Raw genomic sequence first — 22,801 nt, forward strand, 5'->3', positions numbered from 1 at the left:
CCAAGACATGTACTCACAAGCTAGTAAAATATGCCATGTCATGTTTATTGTTTGCTGGGCATCTATTCAAACTTATATCACTCACATATTCAAGACTTCGATAATAAATACCTATAATTTTACTAACAACTATTTTTTTCATAGTTGGCACAGTCTTAAGTCATTCATTACAAATAAAAATGTTGAATTTATTCAGGTTTAAAGGCAATTGAATGTGATTTAATTGTTTTAAAATGTATCAAACATAAATAAATATATGTACATATATATATATAGCTTAATAATAAAATAAAACATCTAGTGCCCACCACATTTAAGAAATAATACTGTATACATTTTTTAATTTAAAAATGTTTTTATTTAAAGGAAAAGCAGCAAATGTATTGTGAAGGGAACATATTAGAAATCAAATATAGGAGTATTAAGTTAGATATGCAAAAGTGGTAAAGTGAGGATAAATATAGATATGAGAAGGCAGAGAAACTATGGATGACTAAGCTTAGTACTTATAATGGCCCTTTTGATTAAGTAGACCCTCAAGTTTAGAGTGGGTCTGGTTGGTGAATGTTTTTATTTGTTAAATGCTAAATTGAATTTATATACCATTTAGAGGTACTCAAGGTCACTCATTGACTGCTATCACAGTAAAACATCTTAAAAGGCAGTTTATTTGCCAGAGAGATGAAACATCACTATTAAGCATGTAAATTGTTTAATAGAATGCCATTCTGATCCCCGGACAAGAATAGACAATTCAGAAAATGAAGCACAAGACTTCAATTACTGTCTGTGTATGCCAGTGAATCCCAATGTATATCTCCATCCGAGATTACTGAGATGTAGAGCCAAATATTTTGCTGCTTACTCAATATTTCCACTCAAGGGTATCACAAGCATCTCAGATTCAGTACATATTAAGACCAGATATATGCTCTTTCCCTTCAAACCCATTCCATTGTTCTCTGTCTTCTCAATGAGTACCATCATTCATCCAGGTTCTCAGGTAGGCAACCTAGAAGTCACCCTTAATAACTGCCCCTCTCCAGCCTTACCCCTGTAGTTGCCTTATTCCATCCACCTCCTATGTCGCCACCTTAGCCAGAGCATAATTGGGAAGGAGCAGAGAAAGTTGTCTCCTGAGTATTCTCTTCAAAAGTAGAGTGTGGTGATTTAAAAATAAGTCACTAATTTTTTAACTCTCCTCTCATCACCTCCCATCAAGTGAGGATTATGTCCCTTTTCCTTGAATCTCAGTGTGATATTGTGCATGCCTCAACCAACAAAGTGTGGTAGGAGTGATATTACCTGACTTCCCTGGCTGGGCCATAAAAGGGTGTCTTGGAGCACTCATTGTCATTAAACACTCCCTCTATCTGCTCTCTCTGAGAACTTAACCACTATGAGAAGCCAAGTGGGGAGGCCACGGGAAGGCGCGCCAATCATCAGTCCCAGGTGGATCTGATTGATGTGTGGGTGAATAAGCCATCTTATTGGAAGTGGATCTCTGGTAACTCAGTTGAGCAAGCTCCAGCCCTTTGAATCATTACCAACTTTTCAGGTCTCCCCAAATGAGGACCCAGCTACCACAAAACAGAGACAAGCCATTTTTTTCTGTTCCCTTTCTGAATTCCTGACCCACAGAATCTGTGAGCAGAATAACATGGTTGTTGTAATTATGCCACTAAAGTCTTGAGGTGGTTTGTTATCTAGAGATAGATAACCAGAACAAATTTTAAGGCAATATGTTAATATGATGGTTGTTAAGACCATGGCAAAAAGATGTTGCAAAGAAAATATAAATATACTTGCACAACATCATTCATTGAATCCTAAGATTTATAAGAAGGTAGTTATATTAGCCAGCTCAGGCTGCCATAACAAAACACCATAGTCTGTGTGGCTTAAACAACAGAAATTGATTTGTCATAGTTCTGGAGGCTGGAAATCCAAGATGAAGCTTCTGGTTAATTTAGTTTCTGGTGAGAGTGCTCTTCCTAGCTTGCAGATGGCCACCTTCTCACTATGTGCTGAAATGGTGGAGAGAGAGCAGAGCCAACTCTCTGGTGTTTCTTCTTAAAAGGACACTAATCCCATTGGATCAGAACCCCACCCTTATCACTTCATTTAACCTTAATCACACCCTTACTCTAAATATAGACACACTGGCAGTTCGGGCTTCAGCATATGAACTTTGCAGGGACATATCCTTTCAATGTATAGAAGTGATCAAGAGCAGTACCTTGTTTATGCCATCACTCCCCCACCATCAGGGGCATAAACTGCAGCCTGGTTTTACCCATGCCTACCCTTTTGCATGGTTCAAGATTCTGTCATCTCTTGGCTGAGCTACTCCAATAACTTCCTCCTTCGCCTCCCTTTATACAATCCTCCCATATTTTAGTCTTTTCTTCACACTACCAGGGATCTCAAAATGCTAATCTGATGCTGTTGTGCTACCACTTCAACCCCCAGAGACATCTCATACCTCTTGGGATAAAGACCAAAATCCTGGAAGTGACCCAAAAAACCCTCCATAGTCTGATGCCAGTCTGTCCCTCCAGACTTGTCTTGTATCATTCTCATCCTCACTGGCTGCATTATCAGCCCCAATAGCCTTCTCCGGTTCCTCAGATATGCCCTTCTCCTTAAAGCCTAGAACATACTTCTCCATCTTTATGACAAATCTCTTATTTAGCTCGAGTGTCCCTTCCTCAGGGAAACCATCCCCAAAAACCCGAGCCTCACTCAGGTTCATTTCCCCCATCGGAAGTATCTCAGTTTGTAGGTGTGTATCTGTTTGTGAGGGTATCTGATTGTCTGGTTTCCCTACCTAGACTGTAAGAACTATGAGTGTGAGGACTCTGGTTTTGCTCACTGGCATACACACCTAGAACAATGTCTTGTACATAGAAGATACTCAGTAATCTTTAACAAATGGAGGAAATACAAATGGCTAGTAAATGAAATGACTTCCCATATTTAAGTGAAATGCCACTTTTTACCTGTTAAATTCACAAGTAAAACAATAGTTCTGTTTAGTGGCAAGACAGTCTCTTGTGTATATCAGAAGAACCTTTCTATAAAACTACTTGCAGAATGTTTTAAGAGACTAAACTGTTCGGATCTATAGACTCAGTGCACTAATCTGTAGTAGCCAGCATCCAAAATGGCCCTCAATGAGCCCCACTGCCTAGTATTCCTTGTGTGGTCCCTTCCCACATTGTGCAGGCCAGTCTGTGTGATCAATAGCATACAGCAGAAATGATGGTGTGTCATTTCCAAGATCAGTTTATAAAAGCTTGTGAAGCCTCCTTTTGGAATATGCTTTCACTCTATTGGATCACTTGCCAGCTATCATGTCATGTGAGCAGCCCCAAAGTCATCCCCTACCTTATATTTCTGGCTAATTTCAGTTTATTATTCAGCTACCCACCCCATTCCCAGCCTTCTTAAACCTTTCCTTGGTAGAACTATTCACTCCCTTCTCTGTGCTGTAAGCAAAGCTCTTCTTTCACATACCAAACTACTTTCTAACTTTATTGTTTCTCCCCTTCTGAACTTCTATTAAAGGTCATGGAGTAATACCTAATTAATGCCTAATTATAAGATGTAATTAGGCATTGCTTCTAGACATATCCACAGTGCCTGTCATGTAGTATGCATACACACACACACACACACACACACGCACACACACGCACACGCACACAAAATCTATTGAACTGCATCTACTTTTACATAGTATGTCAAGCACCAGCATACACAGCATTTCAAAGCAAGCCAAGTTCCTTCTTGGTGCTGTTCAGTTTGTTCATCTCAAAGAATTAGTGTTCCCTCCTACTTCTGTGCAACCCATCTGAAGACTGTCTGCTGCCCTCTAGCTGTTAGAAGCTTCCCCCATCCCACGGATACCACTGCTGAAGGATTTATGCTGTAAAATAGTCTTCCATTCATCATGACCACTCTTCAGCATGGTTATTGCCACACATCTCAGCAAGAACTGCTGAGTGGGTAGGGCAGGAAGGGCGTGGCTGGCACTAGACCAAAGAATTCCTGATTTTTTTTATTTTTAAATATATTTTATTGATTTTTTACAGAGAGGAAGGGAGAGGGATAAAGAGTTAGAAGCATTGATGAGAGAGAAACATCAATTCAGCTGCCTCCTGCACACTCCCCACTGGGGATGTGCCCACAACCAAGGTACATGCCCTTGACCGGAATCGAACCTGGGACCCTTCAGTCTGCAGGCCGACACTTTATCCACTGAGCCAAACCGATTAGGGTGAAAATTTATTATATTTGACTTTCTTTTCTATTTCCTTTGCCATTGTTCTATTTATTTTTTATTGCTTAAAGTATTACAAAGAGTATTGCATATTTCTCCCTTTTTTTTCCCCGCCCTTGACAATCCCCTGGCCTCCCCTACCCCCCAGTGTCTTATGTCCATTGGTTATGCTTATATGCATGCATACAAGTCCTTCGGTTGATCTCTTACCACCCCCACTCCTGCCCCCCAACCCTCCCCGGTCTTCCCGCTGTAGTTTGACAGTCTTGTTCGAGAGAATTCCTGATTTTTAAATTCCTTGTAAACCCTTCTCTCTAATTTGTGAACAAACTTTTAGTAGCTGTATTTATTGTATAGAAACACTTTTAAAAACAGAACTTAGTTATGTAAATTTATCAAATCTTATCAGTTTCTTGCCCCTGATTTACATGGATGTGAAGTTTCCAGATACCTACTTTACTATCTCCAATGAGATTGAATTATAAATCAGAACAAATCACTTCATTCTTTTTTCCCTTCCTTAGGATTCCTAAAAAAAAATACTTATGATATCTGCCATTGTAATCTTGTTACTTATATACTCTAGACCAGGGGTCCTCAAACTATGGCCCGCGGGCCACATGCAAATACAAATATTGTATTTGTTCCCGTTTTGTTTTTTTACTTCAAAATAAATATGTGCAGTGTGCATAGGAATTTGTTCATAGTTTTTTTTTAAAACTATAGTCCGGCCCTCCAACAGTCTGAGGGACAGTGAACTGGCCCCGTGTTTAAAAAGTTTGAGGACCCCTGCTCTAGACTTTTGAATCTCTCTAAGGGATATTATTAAAGACTGGGTTTACAGGTTTAAAATACTTGTTGTGTTTTTTGTTTTTTTTTTCAAATATATCTGTATTGATTCAGAGAGGAAGGGAGAGGGAAAGAGAGAAACATCAATGATGAGAGAGAATCATTGATTGGCTGCTTCCTACACGTCCCCTACTGGAGATCAAGCCCGAAACCCAGGCATGTGCCCTTGACCGGAATTGAACCTGGGACCCTTCAGTCTGCAGGCTGATGCTCTATCCACTGAGCCAAACCAGCTAGGGCTAAAATACTTTTTTTAAACAAAGTATTTCAGAGCAAGAGGAAAGAAGAGGGAGAGAGATAGAAACATCCGTGAGAGACATCCATTGGCTGCCTCCTGTACTCCCCCTACTGGGACTTGAGCCTGAAACCCAGTTATGTGCCCTGATCGGGAATTGAGCCTGCGATCTTTTGGTGCATGGGTTGATGCTCAACCACTGAGCCACACCAGCAGGGCTAAAATGCTTTTGGATACATAGATGACACATATCATTACTCCTAAGTACAATCTTCTTTTCAAACTGTAAAAGATATTTTGCATGTATTTCTATTATGTGTTAAACAAAGCAGAATCCAGTTGCTATATATCTGAGACCCATCTCTGCCACTTACTAATGTCCAATCTTGGTCAAACTACAGTCTATAAATCTCCTTACTTATTAAATGGGAATAATAATAATTGAATTTTTTGAGAGCTAATATAATAATGAGTATGAAAGTACCATTACATAGTTAGCTCCCAGGAAATATTAGACTCTATTCTCCCCATTGCTTTCTTCTTATCCCTAAATTTACAAGGTCTTTATTGAAAATTTCTTGAACTTTACTTTTTTTTTTAACAAGGCTAATAAACTTTTATGGCATTTGTTTAGCTTCTCAAAATAGCTGAAAGGGGCAATTCAAATCAAACATTTAAAATGGTTTAATGTGCCCAGCCAGTGTGACTCAGTGGTTGAGCATCAGCCCATGAACTAGCCACATACGGTTCTTCCTTTTGAAAGCTTTTATCTACTCTCAAAGGGCGGGTATTTCAGAGGAGGATCTCAATGGAATATTCATAAGCTTTTCAGGACATGGTCTCCACTGATCGGTTGGCGCTAGGGCAGGTCATTAGTCATCTCAGCTGTGATCTCAGAAGGAGGTCACAGTTCTATTCCTGGCCAGGGCACATGTCCAGTTACAGACTCAATCCCCAGTGGGGGCCGTCCAGGAGGCAGCTGATCAATGACTCTCATCATGGATGTTTCTATTTCTCTCCCTTCTCTCTGAAATCAATTCCAAAAAAAATTTTTTTAATGGTTTAATGTGGCATTAAAGAGATCTAGTCTCTTATCAAACTCAAATTTTTGCTGTATTTATAAATATAGTGGCTCAAAGTATGAATCCAATGTAGGAAGCATGAGAACAGGAAATATTTGCATACTTTCTTTAAAGTACTTTTAATTCAACAGGTAGTTAGTGCCTTAGTTTTCTGAACTCTTCTTTTCTGAGAATGTGAAAGGTAGAAGTTTGGCTTGGCAGATTCTAATTGGGACTTTGACATTTTCCTGGGTCAATTCGTTTGCTTTTTTTAAAAATATATTTTTATTAGTGGCCCAGTGCACGGACTCGTGCACATTGAAAGGAAATTAATTAGAAGAAAGATTCATGCGGTAATTACGTTACTGCAAAAAATTACATGTCAAAATAATATAGTGTAATAAAATTAAAACACACATGCGATTGGTGCCAGCAAGAGCTTTATATGTATCATAAATGTGCAAATCAACAATTATTTTTAAATTGCCAGTGCCTGTCATATGTACCGGCCGGGTGGTTGGTCAGATGGATGGACGGTCGGTCACTTAGCCTTTTATATATATAGAAGATAGATTGATTTCAGAGAGGAAGGGAAAGGGAGAGATAGAAAGAAACATCAATGATGAGAGAGAATTATTGATTGACTGCCTCCTGCACGCCCCCTACTGAAGATCAAGCCCGAAACCCAGGCATGTGCCCTTGATCAGAGTCAAACCTGGGACCCTTCAGTCCACAGGCCGATGCTCTATCCACTGAGCCAAACCAGCTAGGGCTATTTTGCCTTTTTTTCTGTGACCATGAACTAGACCAGTGGTTCTCAACCTTCCTAATGCCGCGACCCTTTAATACAGTTCCTCATGTTGTGCTGACCCCCAACCATAAAATTATTTTCATTGCTACTTCATAACTGTAATTTTGCTACTGTTATGAATCGTAATGTAAATATCTGATATGCAGGGTGTATTCTCATTGTTACAAATTGAACATAATTAATGCATAGTGATTAATCACAAAACAATATGTAATTATATATGTGTTTTCCAATGGTCTTAGGCGACCCCTGTGAAAGGATCGTTCAACCCCCAAAGAGGTCGAGACCCACAGGTTGAGAACCGCTGAACTAGACCTTTAATCCCAAGCAGCCACTTTTATAAACACACTTTGTTGTCATGTAAATAGGTATGTACAAATGTACTACTACTGTTTAAAAAGCAACTCAAAGTACACATCCCCCAGACATCGCAGTAGCAGAACAGCATTTTATATGTGAGCAAAACCCCCAGTACCACTGTCTCCGGCAAACATTGTCTTGCAAGCTTCAGGTTTTTTTTCCTGTGTGGTTTTGAACTAGCTTTATTTGAGCAAAAAGATCATGTGACAGTGAATAAGAGACCTATATTTTTTAAATTAATGTACTTCTATCTGATAGTCATTTGATAGGTATGTTGGCATACATTTACCTTTCTGGAAAAAAAAAGAATTCCATCAAAAATAAATATTCACTGAATGTATCTTCCTTTAATAAATAATAAATCTTCAGTAAAAAGTGCACATATGTAAGTTGATGCTGTGAGTATATCTAAATCTCATTTACCCTGACTGCATTCATTCATTTCATACCAATTCTATATATCTTCTGTCTGAAAATACTGATTTGGATGTGGTTATCAAACCAGTTTCTCGGTATTTTACAATTGAAAATGAATGGAGGGACTGTTACATTTTTAACCAAGTTCATAATAAGTAATAATTTCATGTTCAGGGAATAAAATCTCTGATTAACTTAGAAACAGAATTATTGATTTATTGTCTGATTAACTTATGGTAGCAGATTTCAAGAGACTATAAACTAATTGTTTCTTTGTTATCTGGATTTTCTAAGTTTTCTTCAATGATCGTGTATTGCATAATTGAAAATGTAGAAATGATGAATAATAAAATGTCTTCATTATAATAAGAAAAATATAATGAACAAAACTAATCTTTGATCATTGGATATCCTGTAAGAATAATTCTGAAATAGAACTGTTGGCAGCAAAATGGCACCAGAATGTTACTGGAGATTGGAACTTGGTTCAGCAACTGCATTTGAGTTCTGGCTAAGAGAGAATTGAGAGCCAAGACTCAAACTATTAAAAAAAAAAAAAATAGTTTATTTAGAAAGTCACAGAGGTAGAAGAAGTGAGCCATAGGAAAAAAATGGGCTCAGGAAACAAGTTACAGAGGCAAAAGAAGGGCCCTTGGAGCTTAGGAGAAAGAGAGAGGCAAGGAAAAGGTTCTTAGGGGAAATGGTGATGAAAGGCATGTGTGTGTTCCATACTAGCCACATAGGGTTCTTCCTCTTAAAGGCTTTTATCTACTCAAAAGGCGAGTGTTTCAGGGGAAGATCTCAATGGACAATTCATCAGCTTTCCAGGACATGGTCTCCACTGATTGGTTGGCACTAGGACAGGTCATTAGTCAACTCAGCTGGTCCTTATGTCAGACATGGCATCGCTTGCCCTGTTTTGCTGCTTTTCTGGGCCTGGAGCTGAAATACAACTGAAACCTAGATATTATCCCTAGGGGTTAATGCTTCAGAGTGGTTGTGCTAGGGGCCCACATGAGAGTGGCATGAGGCCACTCTTCGGCCCCTTGTTCCTCCTCAAAGGGGGTCTGCCACAAGACTAGTGACATGCGGGGGCAGGGGGAGAGATCAGGGGCGGGTCCAAACTGCATGACCCACGATATGAAAGGTCAGGGGGTCTAGGTCTGAACCAAATGACCAGCAATATGTTAGGAAACAAAAGATGACCCTGGGGGCGTGGTCCTGGTTTTCCCATTTTTGCCTGTTGCTAGGCACCCGAGGCTTTCTGCCCTGGTGACCTTCTGTACCTGGCCCATTGTCCTTGCTCTGCTCATGCCTGTCTGCCTACCATGGAACTATATTGATTTATCAATATATTTATATCTGCATATATACAAAGGTATAGGGATATATACAAGCCATTTCTGAACTGTGAGCTTCTTGAGGACAGTCTATTTAAAATCGTCGTATCTATATTGCTTCACAGAGAACCCGACCTATAATAGAACCTAAATAAATGTTTGTTGTATGATTAAAGTTGGGTAGTATACAAACCACAAAAAGTTCATTAAGAGCTGCATAAATTTTTTAAATGTTAATTTAAACACTTGAAGCCAAAAAATGTAAAATTATACTCATTACCTTTTTTCTTTTTAAACAACTTTATTGAGATATATTTGACATCATAAAATTAACCCATTTTAACCATAAAATTTAATGATTTTTAGTTACTTTATTCAGTTGTATAATTATCAGTTTTAGGACATTGTCAAACATGCCCCCTAAGGTCCTTCATGGCCATTTTTAGTTCCCACCCCAGCCTAGGCAACCACTAACCTACAATTCAAATAAATGGAATGTACAATATGTGGTTTCCTGTGGCTGGCTCCTTTCACTTAGCTTAAATTTTTTATTAAATTTTTAATATATGTTTTTATTGATTTCAGAGAGGAAGGGAGAGGGAGAAAGAGATAGAAACATAAATGATGAGAAAGAGCCATCGATTGGCTGCCTCCTGTACAACCACTACTGGGGGGTCGAGCCCACAACCTGGGCATGTGCCCTGACCGGGAATCAAACCAAGGACCTCTTGGTTCATGGGTTGAGGCTCAATCACTGAGCCACGCTGGCTGGGCATTAATGGTTCCTTTTAAAGTTTATTCATTATTTTTTATTTTGTCCTCAAATAATGGTGAAAGGAGGATTATGGTATGGGTGGCCAGAAGTAAAATGTTTCAGTTAATTAATCCTTGTCCATTAATTCTAGTTAAAGGTTTCAAAGAAACACCATACAGTAAACATTGTTTTATATATTTACTTCACCATTCTTGTCCTCAGAGAGCTCACTGGGCAGAGCAGAGCTGTCCAATAGGCTACCAGGGGTGGGCAAACTTTTTGACTCGAGGGCCACAATGGGTTCTTAAACTGGACCGGAGGGCCGGAACAAAAGCATGGATGGAGTGTTTGTGTGAACTAATATAAATTCAAAGTAAACATCATTACATAAAAAGGTACGGTCTTTTTTTTTTTTTAGTTTTATTCATTTCAAACGGGCAGGATCCAGCCCGCGGGCTGTAGTTTGCCCACGGCTGGCTAGCCACTAGTTCCTCTACCTGTTAAGTACTTGAAATGTGGCTAGTGATGTGCTGTAAGTATAAAATACACACTAGTTTTGAAAACTTAGTATTAAAAATGTAATTATTTCATTTATAATTTTATATTGAGTATATATAGAAATAGTATTTTTGATATTGGGATAAATAAAATATGGGATTAAGATTAATTTCACCTCTTTTTTCACTTGTTTAATGTAGCTCCTAGCAAATTTTAAATTGCACATGTGGCTTACATTATATTTTTATTGGATATCACTGGTCTAGAGTCAGTAAGTGTTTGTATACTCACAGATACTGTAATGATTTTCATAATTTAAAAAGGATGAAATTAAACTGCAGTTATATCCTCTATTCTATTGTTTCTTCTTATGGAAATAAAGTGTGATGAATAATCTAATTATACTAGTAAATTATGATGGGTTGCCTCCTCTCTGATTTCTCTATTTAACTGTTTACAAAAGATTATAGTTTCTTCCTTATGCCTTTGACATTTTCATATAAGTTAAAGGAAATAGGATTCTTGTATTTTAGAATATTAGCACTTAAGAACTGATTTGAATATAGAAGGGAGTTAGAGGTCCAATTATCTAATTTTGCTTTATTCCAAAAATATATTTTAACAGAAGCCCCTTATCTAAAGATAAAATTTGCTTCATCATTTTTTTTTTCATTTCCCCCCTTACCCTAAAAAGGGCAGTTCTCATCCTAGTCAGTTTGGTTTCGTGGATAGAGCGTTGGAAGGGTCCTGGACTGCGGGCTCAATCCCCGGTGCGGGGCGTGCAGGAGGCAGCTGATCAGGGTTTCTCTCTCACCATTACTGTTTCTATCCCTCTTTCCCTCTCCCTTCCTCTCTGAAATCAGTTAAAAAATAAAAATAAAGAATATGGGCCCTTTATTTTTTAAAAAGGCAGTTCTCGCCCCCTTAGCTCTCTTTAGGTAGGTTCAGCATCTCTTAGTTCTGTCTTGTGGCACTAGCATGAGTATTTTGAATAGTTTACATCTTAACTTTTATTCTTTAAAAACTGAAACAATTCAGTTACTCCCAACACCTTTTTGTCTTGGTTTTTGTTGCATTTTTTAGGAAGATTCTATCACAAATGACATTGGAATATCGACTTGGAAGGAGCAGACTTTTCTCTCCCATGGTGCCTTATTAGCAAAGAGCTGCCAAGCTGCAATGGAATTAGCAAAGCATGATGCTGAGGTTCAGGATATGGCATTTCAGTATGGGAAGCACATGGCCATGAGTCATAAGGTATTTGCACACCCTTTCTCCTTCTCGGTGCTTAAAGAGCTAAAATGATACATCAGAACTTTTTGGCCATTTGGTAAGCTTTTTCTCAAAAAATGCTTATTGTGTGTTTAAAACCTATCAGTCATAGACAGTGATTGTTATATAAACAGTGTGATTGGTGAATACTGTGTAATTTTGACAGAAAGCTGCAGCTTACTTTAACCATATTTGTGATATTTGTCTTTTCTTACCATCTGAAAGGGTTCTTGAAAGAATTCTGGCAGTTATTAAATTACATGTAATGTTGCTATTTATAGAATAGAATATTTTCGTTTTTGTTACAGTTACCTTCTAGTTCCTTATGTAAAACAAATTATGGAAAATTAATGAAATTTGGAAATATACTGAATAAAATTAAAAGCTTTACTTCTAATAACTGATTCTTTTGAATAGGCATAGTAAAATATAAAATGTCCTAAGATTAGCTGTTGCATTGTTTCCTCTATGGATATATAATTGTAAAATTGTATTTAATATATTTATACCTTAAGTGTTACTTAAATAGCTTATAAGAAGGGGGAAATACCTATATATATAAAAGGCAATATGCTAAATGTCTGACCCTCCAATTGGTCGCTATGACATGCGCTGACCACCAGGAAGCAGACGCTCAACACAGGAGCTGCCCTGATGCGCACTGGCACCATGGACCTGGCGCCCACAAAGCAACACTTGGCTTCCCCCAAGCGGGACACAGGCCCTGCCACCACCCCGGAGCAACAGCCCACCAAATCGCAGCCAGCACTGCCGAGACCCCATGGTGCAAAATGTGGCCCACAGCCCAGCTACATCACATAGCAATGCCCGGCTTCCTCTCCCTAGCCACGACTAGCTTCCTTGCAGTTCTTCAGCCCAGGAACACGACTTGCTTTATAGCCAGGTGCAAACATTTCACACTTTAACCAAATGTCTGTGAAGCGTTTTCCCATGCCTCATCTCATTTGATCCTCACAGAAGTCCTGGAGCAGGTAGTTAGGAGACTCGATGGAATCGTATTTTCTTTTCATTAGCCAGAAAACAGAGATTTAGCAAGTCAAGAAACTTGACCCAACTGAAAAGAAGTAAGAAATGGTGGACCCTGAAAATGATTTCAGGTTTTGTCACTGCGCAGAATATAGTCAAGCACTGCTGCAGTTAAATATTTATCCTTTGTTCTCCCTGCGTGATCTACAATAATAATCTGCTTCATATTGATATTTACTCCTGTGTTGCTAACAATTACCTGAAAGAGAAGTTGGGGTGGTTCATTGGGCTGGAAAAAGTTTAGCTACATCAGAAAGCAGGTCTAATTAAGCAAGTTTATTATATATATACTAGTGGTCCGGTGCACGAAATTTGTGCACAGGGGGCGGGGTTGTCCCTCAGCCCGGCCTGCACCCTCTCCAATCTGGGACTCCCCGGGGGATGTCCACAGGGATTGGGCCTAAACCGGCAGTCGGACATCCCTCTCACAATCCGGGACCGCTGGCTCCTAACTGCTCACCTCCCTGCCTGCCTGATCACCCCTAACCACTCTGCGGCCTGCTCGCCCCCAACTGTGCCCCCCACTGGCCTTCTCATCCCCAACTTGCCCCCCTTTGCCACCCTGATCACCCCAACTGCACTGCCCCCCGCCGGCCTGCTCGCCCCCAACTGCTCCCTCTGCAGGCCTGATTGCCCTCGACTGCCGCTCCCTGCCAGCCTGCTCACCCCAACTGCGCCCCCCTGCCGGCCTGATCACCCCCAACTGCCCTCCCCTCCTGGCCTGATTGCCCTTAACCACCTCGGCCTCAGCCCCGCCACCATGGCTTTGTCCGGAAGGTCTCCTGGTCTAATTAGCATATTACCCTTTTATTAGTATATATATATATAAAAGACTAAGTTGACTCACGCATGTGCAATACATACAAAGCTCTCACTGGCGCCAATTCCATGCGTGTGTTTCGACCTGTCATTGTCGATCGTGAATTTGGTTGACACTTCTATTATAGAGAAAGGGCGAATAGTGACATTAAAATATTTCTTCTAATTAATTTCCTTTGCACCGGGCCACTAATATTAGTATAAATGTAATATGTCCAGATAATTTTTTACATATTTTATTAAATCTTAGGTTAGTTTATCAAGCAATTATATTTATTAAATGTTTTTGTAAATCCTGACCTTGAACTTAAAGTAAAATAAAGGTTTCTGCTACATAAAAAAAGGGATATGTTAAGGAAAAATTATTTTAAAGATTATTGTTAATCATATAAACTGGTTTTTGACTTATTAAAATACACCTAAAACCTGCATTTCTTAAACTTTATTTTTCACTATATTACCTAGTACTTTCTGTATATGACTAAGACATACCAGTGTATATGCATTTCACTCATTTAACTCTTTTCACTACTTCTAGATAAATTCTGATCTCCAGCCTTTTATTAAAGAAAAGACCAGTGACTCCACGACATTTAATCTGAACTCAGCTCCTGTAGTCTTACATCAGGAGATTCTTGGAAGAGATTTGTGGATTAAACAGATTGTTGAGGTAAATGAAAGTACTCCTATATTAGGTTCCAGTAGAATAAGCTGATTTTAGAACATAATTCATATTTTATGATCATCTAAGACAGTGGTTCTCAACCTTCCTAATGCCGCGACCCTTTAATATAGTTCCTCATGTTGTGGTGACCCCCAATTTCATTGTTACAAATTAAACATAATTAAAGCATAGTGATTAATCACAAAAACAATATGTAATTATATATGTGTTTTCCGATGGTCTTAGGCGACCCCTGTGAAAGGGTCGTTCGACCCCCCAAAGGGTCTCGACCCACAGGTTGAGAACCACTGATCTAAGACATCAGCCATATAGATCAGCCATATAAGAACTTATTCATATAACAGGTAAAATTCTTACTTTGTAATCTACATTTTAAGAGGTAAAATGTTACTTACAAGTTAGAAACTGCAATACTATGTTTGTTATTATCTGAGTTTTTAGAATACTGCAACATAAAACTAGTGTGTATGGTGAATACTAATTAACTCAGATGATTTTTTTTTTCCTAAAGGCTTTCAAAAATCGGGCTATGGTAATAGCACTACCCTTTAACTGACAGCAATTTTCCATCTGCAAACTCTAGCACAAGCTGCAGAATTCCAGGAGGTCCGTCTGTCAGCTCATTGGGTTATTTTAAAACAAACTTGGACCCTGAATATTCAAGTTCTCAGGCATTATCATAGTGGGGGGAAGCATGGTTAAGTGGGAAGGGTAAAGGGGCTTAAGCTGGCTAATTTTCCTACTTTGGGGGCGGGGAAGTTGTGGGTGACGAAAGGAAACTTTTTTGGTTTTTGTTTAATCCAGAAACCCTGGTTCAAAAGTTATTGCCCTTTTACCTAAAGCTTCATGGAATTTATGTAGCTTCATGGTTCTGATTGATTGGGTTAACCTGAGAATGACACAGGGAAGGAACCAGGCACAGCTGAGGGGGTAGCTACCATGCTTAAAGCAGAGAGTTCCTAAGTGATACCTGCATTCAGAAAGATAAGATGTTTGCTCTCCTCCCCCTCCTCCCCTATTGGCTCTCAAAATGCTATCAGCCATCTTAAAATCCCTTATTCACCAGGTAGGAAACAATAGGATTCCTTTCTGGGGAAACTGTCAAGCTCAGGCAATAAGACCTGCAGATGTGAATGATTGAGGCCCCCCAGTAAACACGCCATGTCCTTGCAGCCCTCCAACAGGGAGGCCCACCAGTTGACAAGCCCCAAAGTATCCAAGTGCAGCACCATAGGTACTAGAGGACCACTGGGCATTTGAGTAAAACCTCTGCCATAAAAGAATGAGGCAAGGCTCTTCCTTTCCAATCCGTCATTTGAGGTGGAATGGCAGATTTTCATGAACGTCCTTACAGGGAAGACCATCTCTCTCAAAGTTGAACCCTTGGATACAATAAAAAAATGTAAAGGCCTAGATCAGGGGTGGGCAACCTTTTTGTGAGTGCATGCCAAAGCCAGCAAAATCTCTGACTCAAAATTCTTCTGCGTGCCAACCCTAATTTTTTGAGAACATGTTACGCCTACTTGATATCTCTTAAGGTATACGTATGTGAAGAGCCTTGAAGAAATAATAAAATTCATTCGAGCAACAAAAACACAGTATATGATGATGAAAAATACATTTATTTTTTAATGTATACATGTACACTGGTAGTCAGACAGAAAACTTTATGACTCCGTTTGATATTATCAGTGGGACTTTTGCTGCTGCATCACTGATGACAGATTTTACATCAGGTTTATATTTCGTGACCTTCAGAGATATGCACGAGCTACTACTTTCATCCATCAGGCTACTCCTATTACGAGACTTAACAAAATTCATCACTGAGAACAAAGATTCACAAGCATATGTGGATGAAACCAAAACACTGGTCGGATCTAGGAAGGCAGGGAGAGTTAAGGCAGAGGCATAGAAATTGCTCTTCCCCTCTCTCATCAATCCATGTCTATGGTCTTTAAGATAACTTGTTATGTAAAATTATTTATTTATCTAAGATGCACCTATACTGAATTTATCTGAAAAATAAAAAAGTCGATATTAAGAAAATAATTGTAAATGGAAGATTATAAGAGAGGGTTTCGCGTGCCAGCAAAAGTTACTGGCGTGCCATGTTTGGCACGTGTGCCAGGGGTTTACCCACCGCTGGCCTAGATCCAGGATAAGGAAGGAATTCCTCCTGATCAGCAAAGATTGATCTTTGTTGGCAAGCAACTGGCAGATGGACATACTTTGTCTATGACTATGACGTTCAAAAGGAGTCCACTCTTCATCTTGTGTTGAGACTTCGTGGTGGTGCTAAGAAAAGGGAAAAGTCTTACACCACTCCCAAGAAGAATAAGCATAAGAGAAAGAAGGTTAAGCTGGCTGTCCAAAGTAGATGAGAATGGCAAAATCAGTCGCCCTCACAGGAATGGCCTTCAGATGAATGTGGTGCTGGAGTTTTTATGGCTAGTCACTTTGACAGATGGTATTGTGGCAAATGTTGTCTGATCTATTACTTCAACAAATCAGAAGACAAGTAATTGTATATGGGTTAATAAAAGACATGAACTAACATTAATAAAAGAAAAGAATGAATCAAAAACAAACTGATAAAAAGAGGGAACTTAGAAGAAAAGAGACTGTTAAAAAAATGACATTTTCAAAAGTACTGTAATCAGTATACTCAGGAGATATTAAATCCATAAAATAAGAGCAGGTTATATATTTTAAAAATGACAATCCAAGAATGAGAAATCAGAATTATAAAATAAAAAATATAAAGCAGAATATTTTTAAATAGAAAATATAAATGAGAAAAATCTCCCAGAAATTTGAATGAAAAGATAATAGAAAATAGAAAAGTTAAGAAAATTGGAGGACCAATTTAAAAGATTCTCTATGTATTATGAATCCCAAAAAGAGAATACTGAAAATGCAGACAAAAAAATTCATTAACAATGAATTTTTTAAAAGAAAAGAAAATTTCTAAAAATTGAAGGCCCTCAGTCTCCAAATTGAACTGGTGCCCTAAATAATGAATTTTAAAAGACCCATGCCAAATCATATCATTATCAGATTTTGAAACAATGGGGATAAAGAAGATATCCTAATACTTACAGAAAGAAAAAGAAAATCCTACCTGCAAAGGATCAAGAATCAGTTGGTTAGAGCATTGTTCCAATACACCAAGGTTATGAGTTTGATCCCCACTCAGGGCACTTTTTAAAAAATAATAATGGTAATCCAAATGGCCGTGGAGACACTGAAAGCTTCAAGACAATGGAGTTCACTTCAGTATTCAAAGAGAAAATTATTTCCAACTTAGAATTTTATGCCAGTCATGTTGCCAATGTGACATTAAATAAAGACAATTTAAAACAGATAAGCAAGATCTCAAAAAAACTTACCTTCCAAGCATCTTTTTTCAGGGAGTAGGTGAGGTATTTCTATCAAGGCAAGAAGTAACCAAGAAAAAGAAAGTCATGGACTTTAGGAAGTAGGGGATCAGACATAGGTGTGAGGCAGTGGGAAATCCTAGGACAAAATGAAGGAAAGAATAATAAGCCAACAGTGTTGCCAATAATAAGAGCACTTACCATGTGCCAAAAACTGTTCTAATGAGAAATCAGAGGCACAGAGGGATTAACTACCCTGTGCACAGTCACACAGGTAGCACATGGTGGAGCCAGGATTCAAGCCCATGTAGCCTAGCTCCAGGGCCCATGTCCTTAGAGTAACATGCTACACTGTTTCTAATCCAAGCAAGTCTTGGGCTGATGGCTATGCATCCAGTCTGCATTGGAACAAGAAGACAGAGACCTTCAGGAGAATTATCTCTAAGGGAAAAATGGGACTGATGATTGCCTAATGTCCTCAACCATATAGAGAATTTAGGGACAAATAATGATAGGCACAGAAAAGTAAGGGTTCCTGTTTCTTTTACTGCAAACACAAAATTTGCCCCCAAACCTAGCTACTTCAAATAATCATTTTATTGTGTTCATGGATTCTCTGGGTCAGGAATTTGGACAGTGCACTGAGGGGGTGACTGCTCTGTGATTTCTGGGGCCTCCGCTGGAAAGACCCAGTGGGTAGAAGTGACTCAGTAATGTTGGGGCCTGGGATTGTTTGGAGGCTCCACTCTCACCTGGCACCTGGGCTGGGCTGTCAAGAAACCAGGCTGCTGACCAACCAGAGTGCTCACACATGGCCCCTCCATATAGTTTGGCTTTCTCACAGCCTGGCAGCAGCAGAGTAGTCCAACTGTTTACCTGTCTGATGAGAACTCCAAATGCAAGTGTTCCAGCTGCACCATGTCTTAGAATTAGCCTCCCAAGTCCCAGTCACTTCCATGGTCTCCTGTCAATTCAAGGGGAAGGTTGTAGATCTCACCTATCAAATGGGAAGAGTTTCCAAGAATTTGGGGCCCACATTTTAAAAGAACCACACTAAACATGGATAAAATGATGTAGTTATTAGCTATAATAAAAAAAATTAATGTGTAAGAAAGGAAATGTAATAGTTCTCTACGTGGCCTAAAAAATATTTATATAGCATAAAATACAAATATCAAATATTGATTTAAAGCAAAAATGTCACCAATGCAAGGAAGTGAAGGAAAAATGTATTTTGGTCATGTAAGAAATGTAGGGGGTGGGGGCAGCTGGGGGGAAAAGGAGACTTATGTAATACTTTAAACAATAAAGAATTTTTTAAAAAGAGAGAGATAAGATCATTTTCCTTACAATTCAGGTACCCCCTACCTCTGTCTAAATTGTCCATGTAAATTACTTACAAAGTGGGATTGCTTTGAGCTTGGCTGGGAATTGTTTAAATAAAAGGTGGATTTCTCAAAAAGAAAAAAGAAAAGAAATGTGATTATTTTTTTCATGGTAGGATCAATAGATAATGTCTAAAATTTAATCAAGGAGGAACAATATTTGAAGATTAACAGCAAAAGAAACAAAGAGAGGGACACAGGACAGAGAGAATCTGGAGAATGCTAGGAGTTTTATTAGAAGTCTTATACTTTTTGACTTTTTAAATAATATACATATATTTGGTTTTATTTTAAAACTTTTATTTTAAAGTGTCATATACTTTATTACAGTGATTTTACTTCAGTCATCTATACCAGGAAAAAAATATCAGAGATTGGGCAAAGACTTACATATTAAAATATAGTAAAATACTAATTCTAAAAGGAAGAACATGAAAATTGATGCATTTCAATATAGAAAAATGTTAAATGAAGTATCATACAATTGGGATATCACATGGCTATTGAATATTGTATTACTAGGGTATATTTGTGTATTTTTTGACAGCTGAACTGAAAATATATATACAGATGGTGTTAGTAGCTCTAATTGAGTTACATTAGAATACAGTACAGATTTACATTTTGGTTGAAAAAATACAGCTAAATATGTTCAATGAAAGTTATCAACTCTCCCTACCAACTATTCATATATATACATATACATGTAAGAGTAGCATAGATATGAATTTTAAAGGAACTTCACTGAAAAGGAACATATTTAACTCTTAGTTTCTTTGTAAGCATGCTAAATTGTCAATGTAGACAACACGAGAGTCCAGGATTTCCTAAACAGCTGGTGAAATATTCCCAAACCAGTATCCCCAACTTGATTTAAATTCAAAGGGATATTCTTTCCAAATCATCTGTATGTAGCCACTGACTTCAGGCTCTTCTCCTTATATCTGCATGTCTGAGTCATGAACAGGGTCACTGATGAGAGAGGATGCATTCATCTGAAGCAAATAAATGTTAGTTTCTGTCATGCAAGTGGCAACAGTCTTCAGATTGAAGATGCCTAACAAGTTTATTTTAATCTTCTAAATTATATTTATATAAAGCTCTATAAGAGAATGATCTGGCACTGTGAATGAGTTAGGGAACACAATTTACATAACACTTGAGAGAGACATTCTATCCTAAATCTCAAGGAGGTTTCATATTAATTCTAAAACTAGCCCTTTCTAGTGCTCTTTTCCAATTTTTTCGTGAAATTTGCCTCCTCTGCATTTTTGCAGTCCTCTCCTCCCCCACGTTTTGAATTTTATTGAAGCATCCTTAAGGATAGTAGTGAATTAACCTTTGAATTATTCATAGTACCTGGCTTAGTGACTTACTTGGAGTAGTCATTCAATTAATATTTATCAAAAAGTATGTGTGGTGTGGTCTTCACAGGGTAAGCTATATTTGATGGCAGTCCGTTTTGTTAAATAGAGTCAAGTTGGTGTAGTGGAAATGGCCCATAGAGGACCAGGATTTAGAAGACCTGGGTTCTAGTTTGGGCTTTGCTAGCATCTGCAAAACCTTTATCACATCCTTTCACGTCTTTTTTATTATTTTCTGCAAAATGATGGCATTTGAACTAGATCATTTCTAAGATCCCTTTCAGCTCTTAAATAAATCTAAGAAATAGGTCTCATAGGCAAGAGATGCATCATAAGAAAAATATTTATCTTTATTAGAAGCTTAATACTTGTTTTGACATTGAGAAATAGAAAAGTCTTGCTCCTGAAGGTAGAAGTCACCTATGATTTCTTATTTTCACATATGAAATAACTTCCCTGCTCTTCTCAGATAGGTGTGTTCAACATCATTGTGAAGTCAGGATGAAGAGCACCTCTGGAATTTTTCATATTAAGCGCTGTTACCTCCTCTCCAACTCTCTCTTTCCCCCAAAAAGATCTTAAGATTAGCTAGCCCTCTCCCATCGCGCCCATAGGTGCACACATACACACACATACACACCATACTCATTCACAAGAGGCAATTTAGGGCACTAACCAGGCCTGAAACAGCTGAAAAATATTTGTTGGGCAATGTCTCCATATAAATTCTACAGATTTCTCCCTACCTTAATTTTAAATTTAAATTTGTAGCTGCTGGAAAATAATGATCAGGTAAAAATACTGATAGTGAATGGTGATTCGCCCTAGGGAGGTGAAGTCATTACTCAGTTATCATTTGATCCCTAATAAAAGAAGGTGGAATCTTCCCGGGAATCACAGAGCTCTGACACTCTTGGGGAGTCCAGGGGCTATTGCAGGTCAGCAGCTTTATTTTTAATGATCCTTCTCGTTTTCTGCTGCCATTACAAGTCACCTAGAGAAATGAGAATTATGATATTTTCTTGGTTATTTCTGAAAGTACCGAAATGTCACTTAGGCTTGTGGCATTCTGACAGTGTCATAACCAGCCATAAAATACCTTATGTGAACTGCATGTTACCAATGCTAGGCTGTAACTCACTTGTCCCTAGATATCCTACTATTCTTTTTTTTTTTTTTTTAAATCTTTATTGTTCAGATTATTACATTTGTTCCTCTTTTTTCCCCCCATAACTCCCCTCCTTCCAGCTCCCACCCCACCCTCCACCCTCACTCCCCACCCACTGTGTTCATCCATAGGTGCATGATTTTTGTCCAGTCACTTCCCGCATCTCCCACACCCCTTTTCCCCCCAAGAATAGTTAGTCCATTCCCTTTCTATGTCCCTGATTCTATTATAATCACCAGTTCATTCTGTACATCAGGTTATTTATTCACTTGATTCTTAGATTCATTTGTTGATAGGTGCATATTTGTTGTTCATAATTTGTATCTTTACCTTTTTCTTCTTCTTCCTCTTCTTAAAGGATACCTTTCAGCATTTCATATAATACTGGTTTGGCGGTGATGAACTCCTTTAGCTTTTCCTTATCTGTGAAGCTCTTTATCTGACCTTCAATTCTGAATGATAGCTTTGCTGGATAAAGTAATCTTGGTTGTAGGTTCTTGGTATTCAGCACTTTGAATATTTCTTGCCATTCCCTTCTGGCCTGCAAAGTTTCTGTTGAGAAATCAGCTGACAGTCGTATGGGTATTCCCTTGTAGGTAATTGAGCCTCTTTCTCTTGCTGCTTTTAAGATTTTCTCTTTGTCTTTTGCTCTTGGCATTTTAATGATGATGTGTCTTGGTGTGGTCCTCTTTGGATTCCTTTTGTTTGGGGTTCTCTGTGCTTCTTGAACCTGTAAGTCCATTTCTTTCTCCAGGTGGGGGAAGTTTTCTGCCATTATTTCTTGAAATAGGTTTTCAATATCTTGCTGTCTCTCATCTTCTGGCACTCCAATAATTCTGATATTAGACTGCTTAAAGCTGTCCCAGAGGCTCCTTACACTATCTTCACACTTTCGGATTCTTTTTTCATTTTGCTTTTCCAGTTGGGTGTTTTTTGTCGAATCTTTGGTTTGATTCTTGAGCTCCTCTGGTCTGCTATTGGGTATAATATTCTTTATTTCAGTCCGTGTATGCTTACTTTCTAATTTCTTTATTGTAGCATCGAGGGTCTCATTAGTTTTCGTGAGGCTCT

The 22,801-nt window shown here is 38.5% G+C and overlaps 1 protein-coding gene across 3 annotated transcripts in view; it reads left to right on the plus strand.

The window, feature by feature from the left end:
- The window catches only part of PDSS2 (decaprenyl diphosphate synthase subunit 2), a 200,474-nt gene that overhangs the window by 143,535 nt on the left and 34,138 nt on the right, over positions 1–22,801 (plus strand). For 2 of the 3 annotated variants that reach the window (XM_070419293.1, XM_070419294.1), the window contains 2 exons: positions 11,694–11,867; positions 14,287–14,418. In XM_070419293.1, coding sequence (XP_070275394.1) covers positions 11,694–11,867; positions 14,287–14,418 — 306 coding nt within the window. The remainder of the gene's footprint in view (positions 1–11,693; positions 11,868–14,286; positions 14,419–22,801) is intronic. The other variant, XM_070419296.1, reaches the window with a different exon arrangement.

Source organism: Myotis yumanensis, unplaced genomic scaffold (genome assembly GCF_028538775.1).
Source record: "Myotis yumanensis isolate MYYU_CA2020_CCGP unplaced genomic scaffold, mMyoYum1.0.hap1 SCAF_6, whole genome shotgun sequence".
Lineage (NCBI taxonomy): Eukaryota > Metazoa > Chordata > Mammalia > Chiroptera > Vespertilionidae > Myotis > Myotis yumanensis.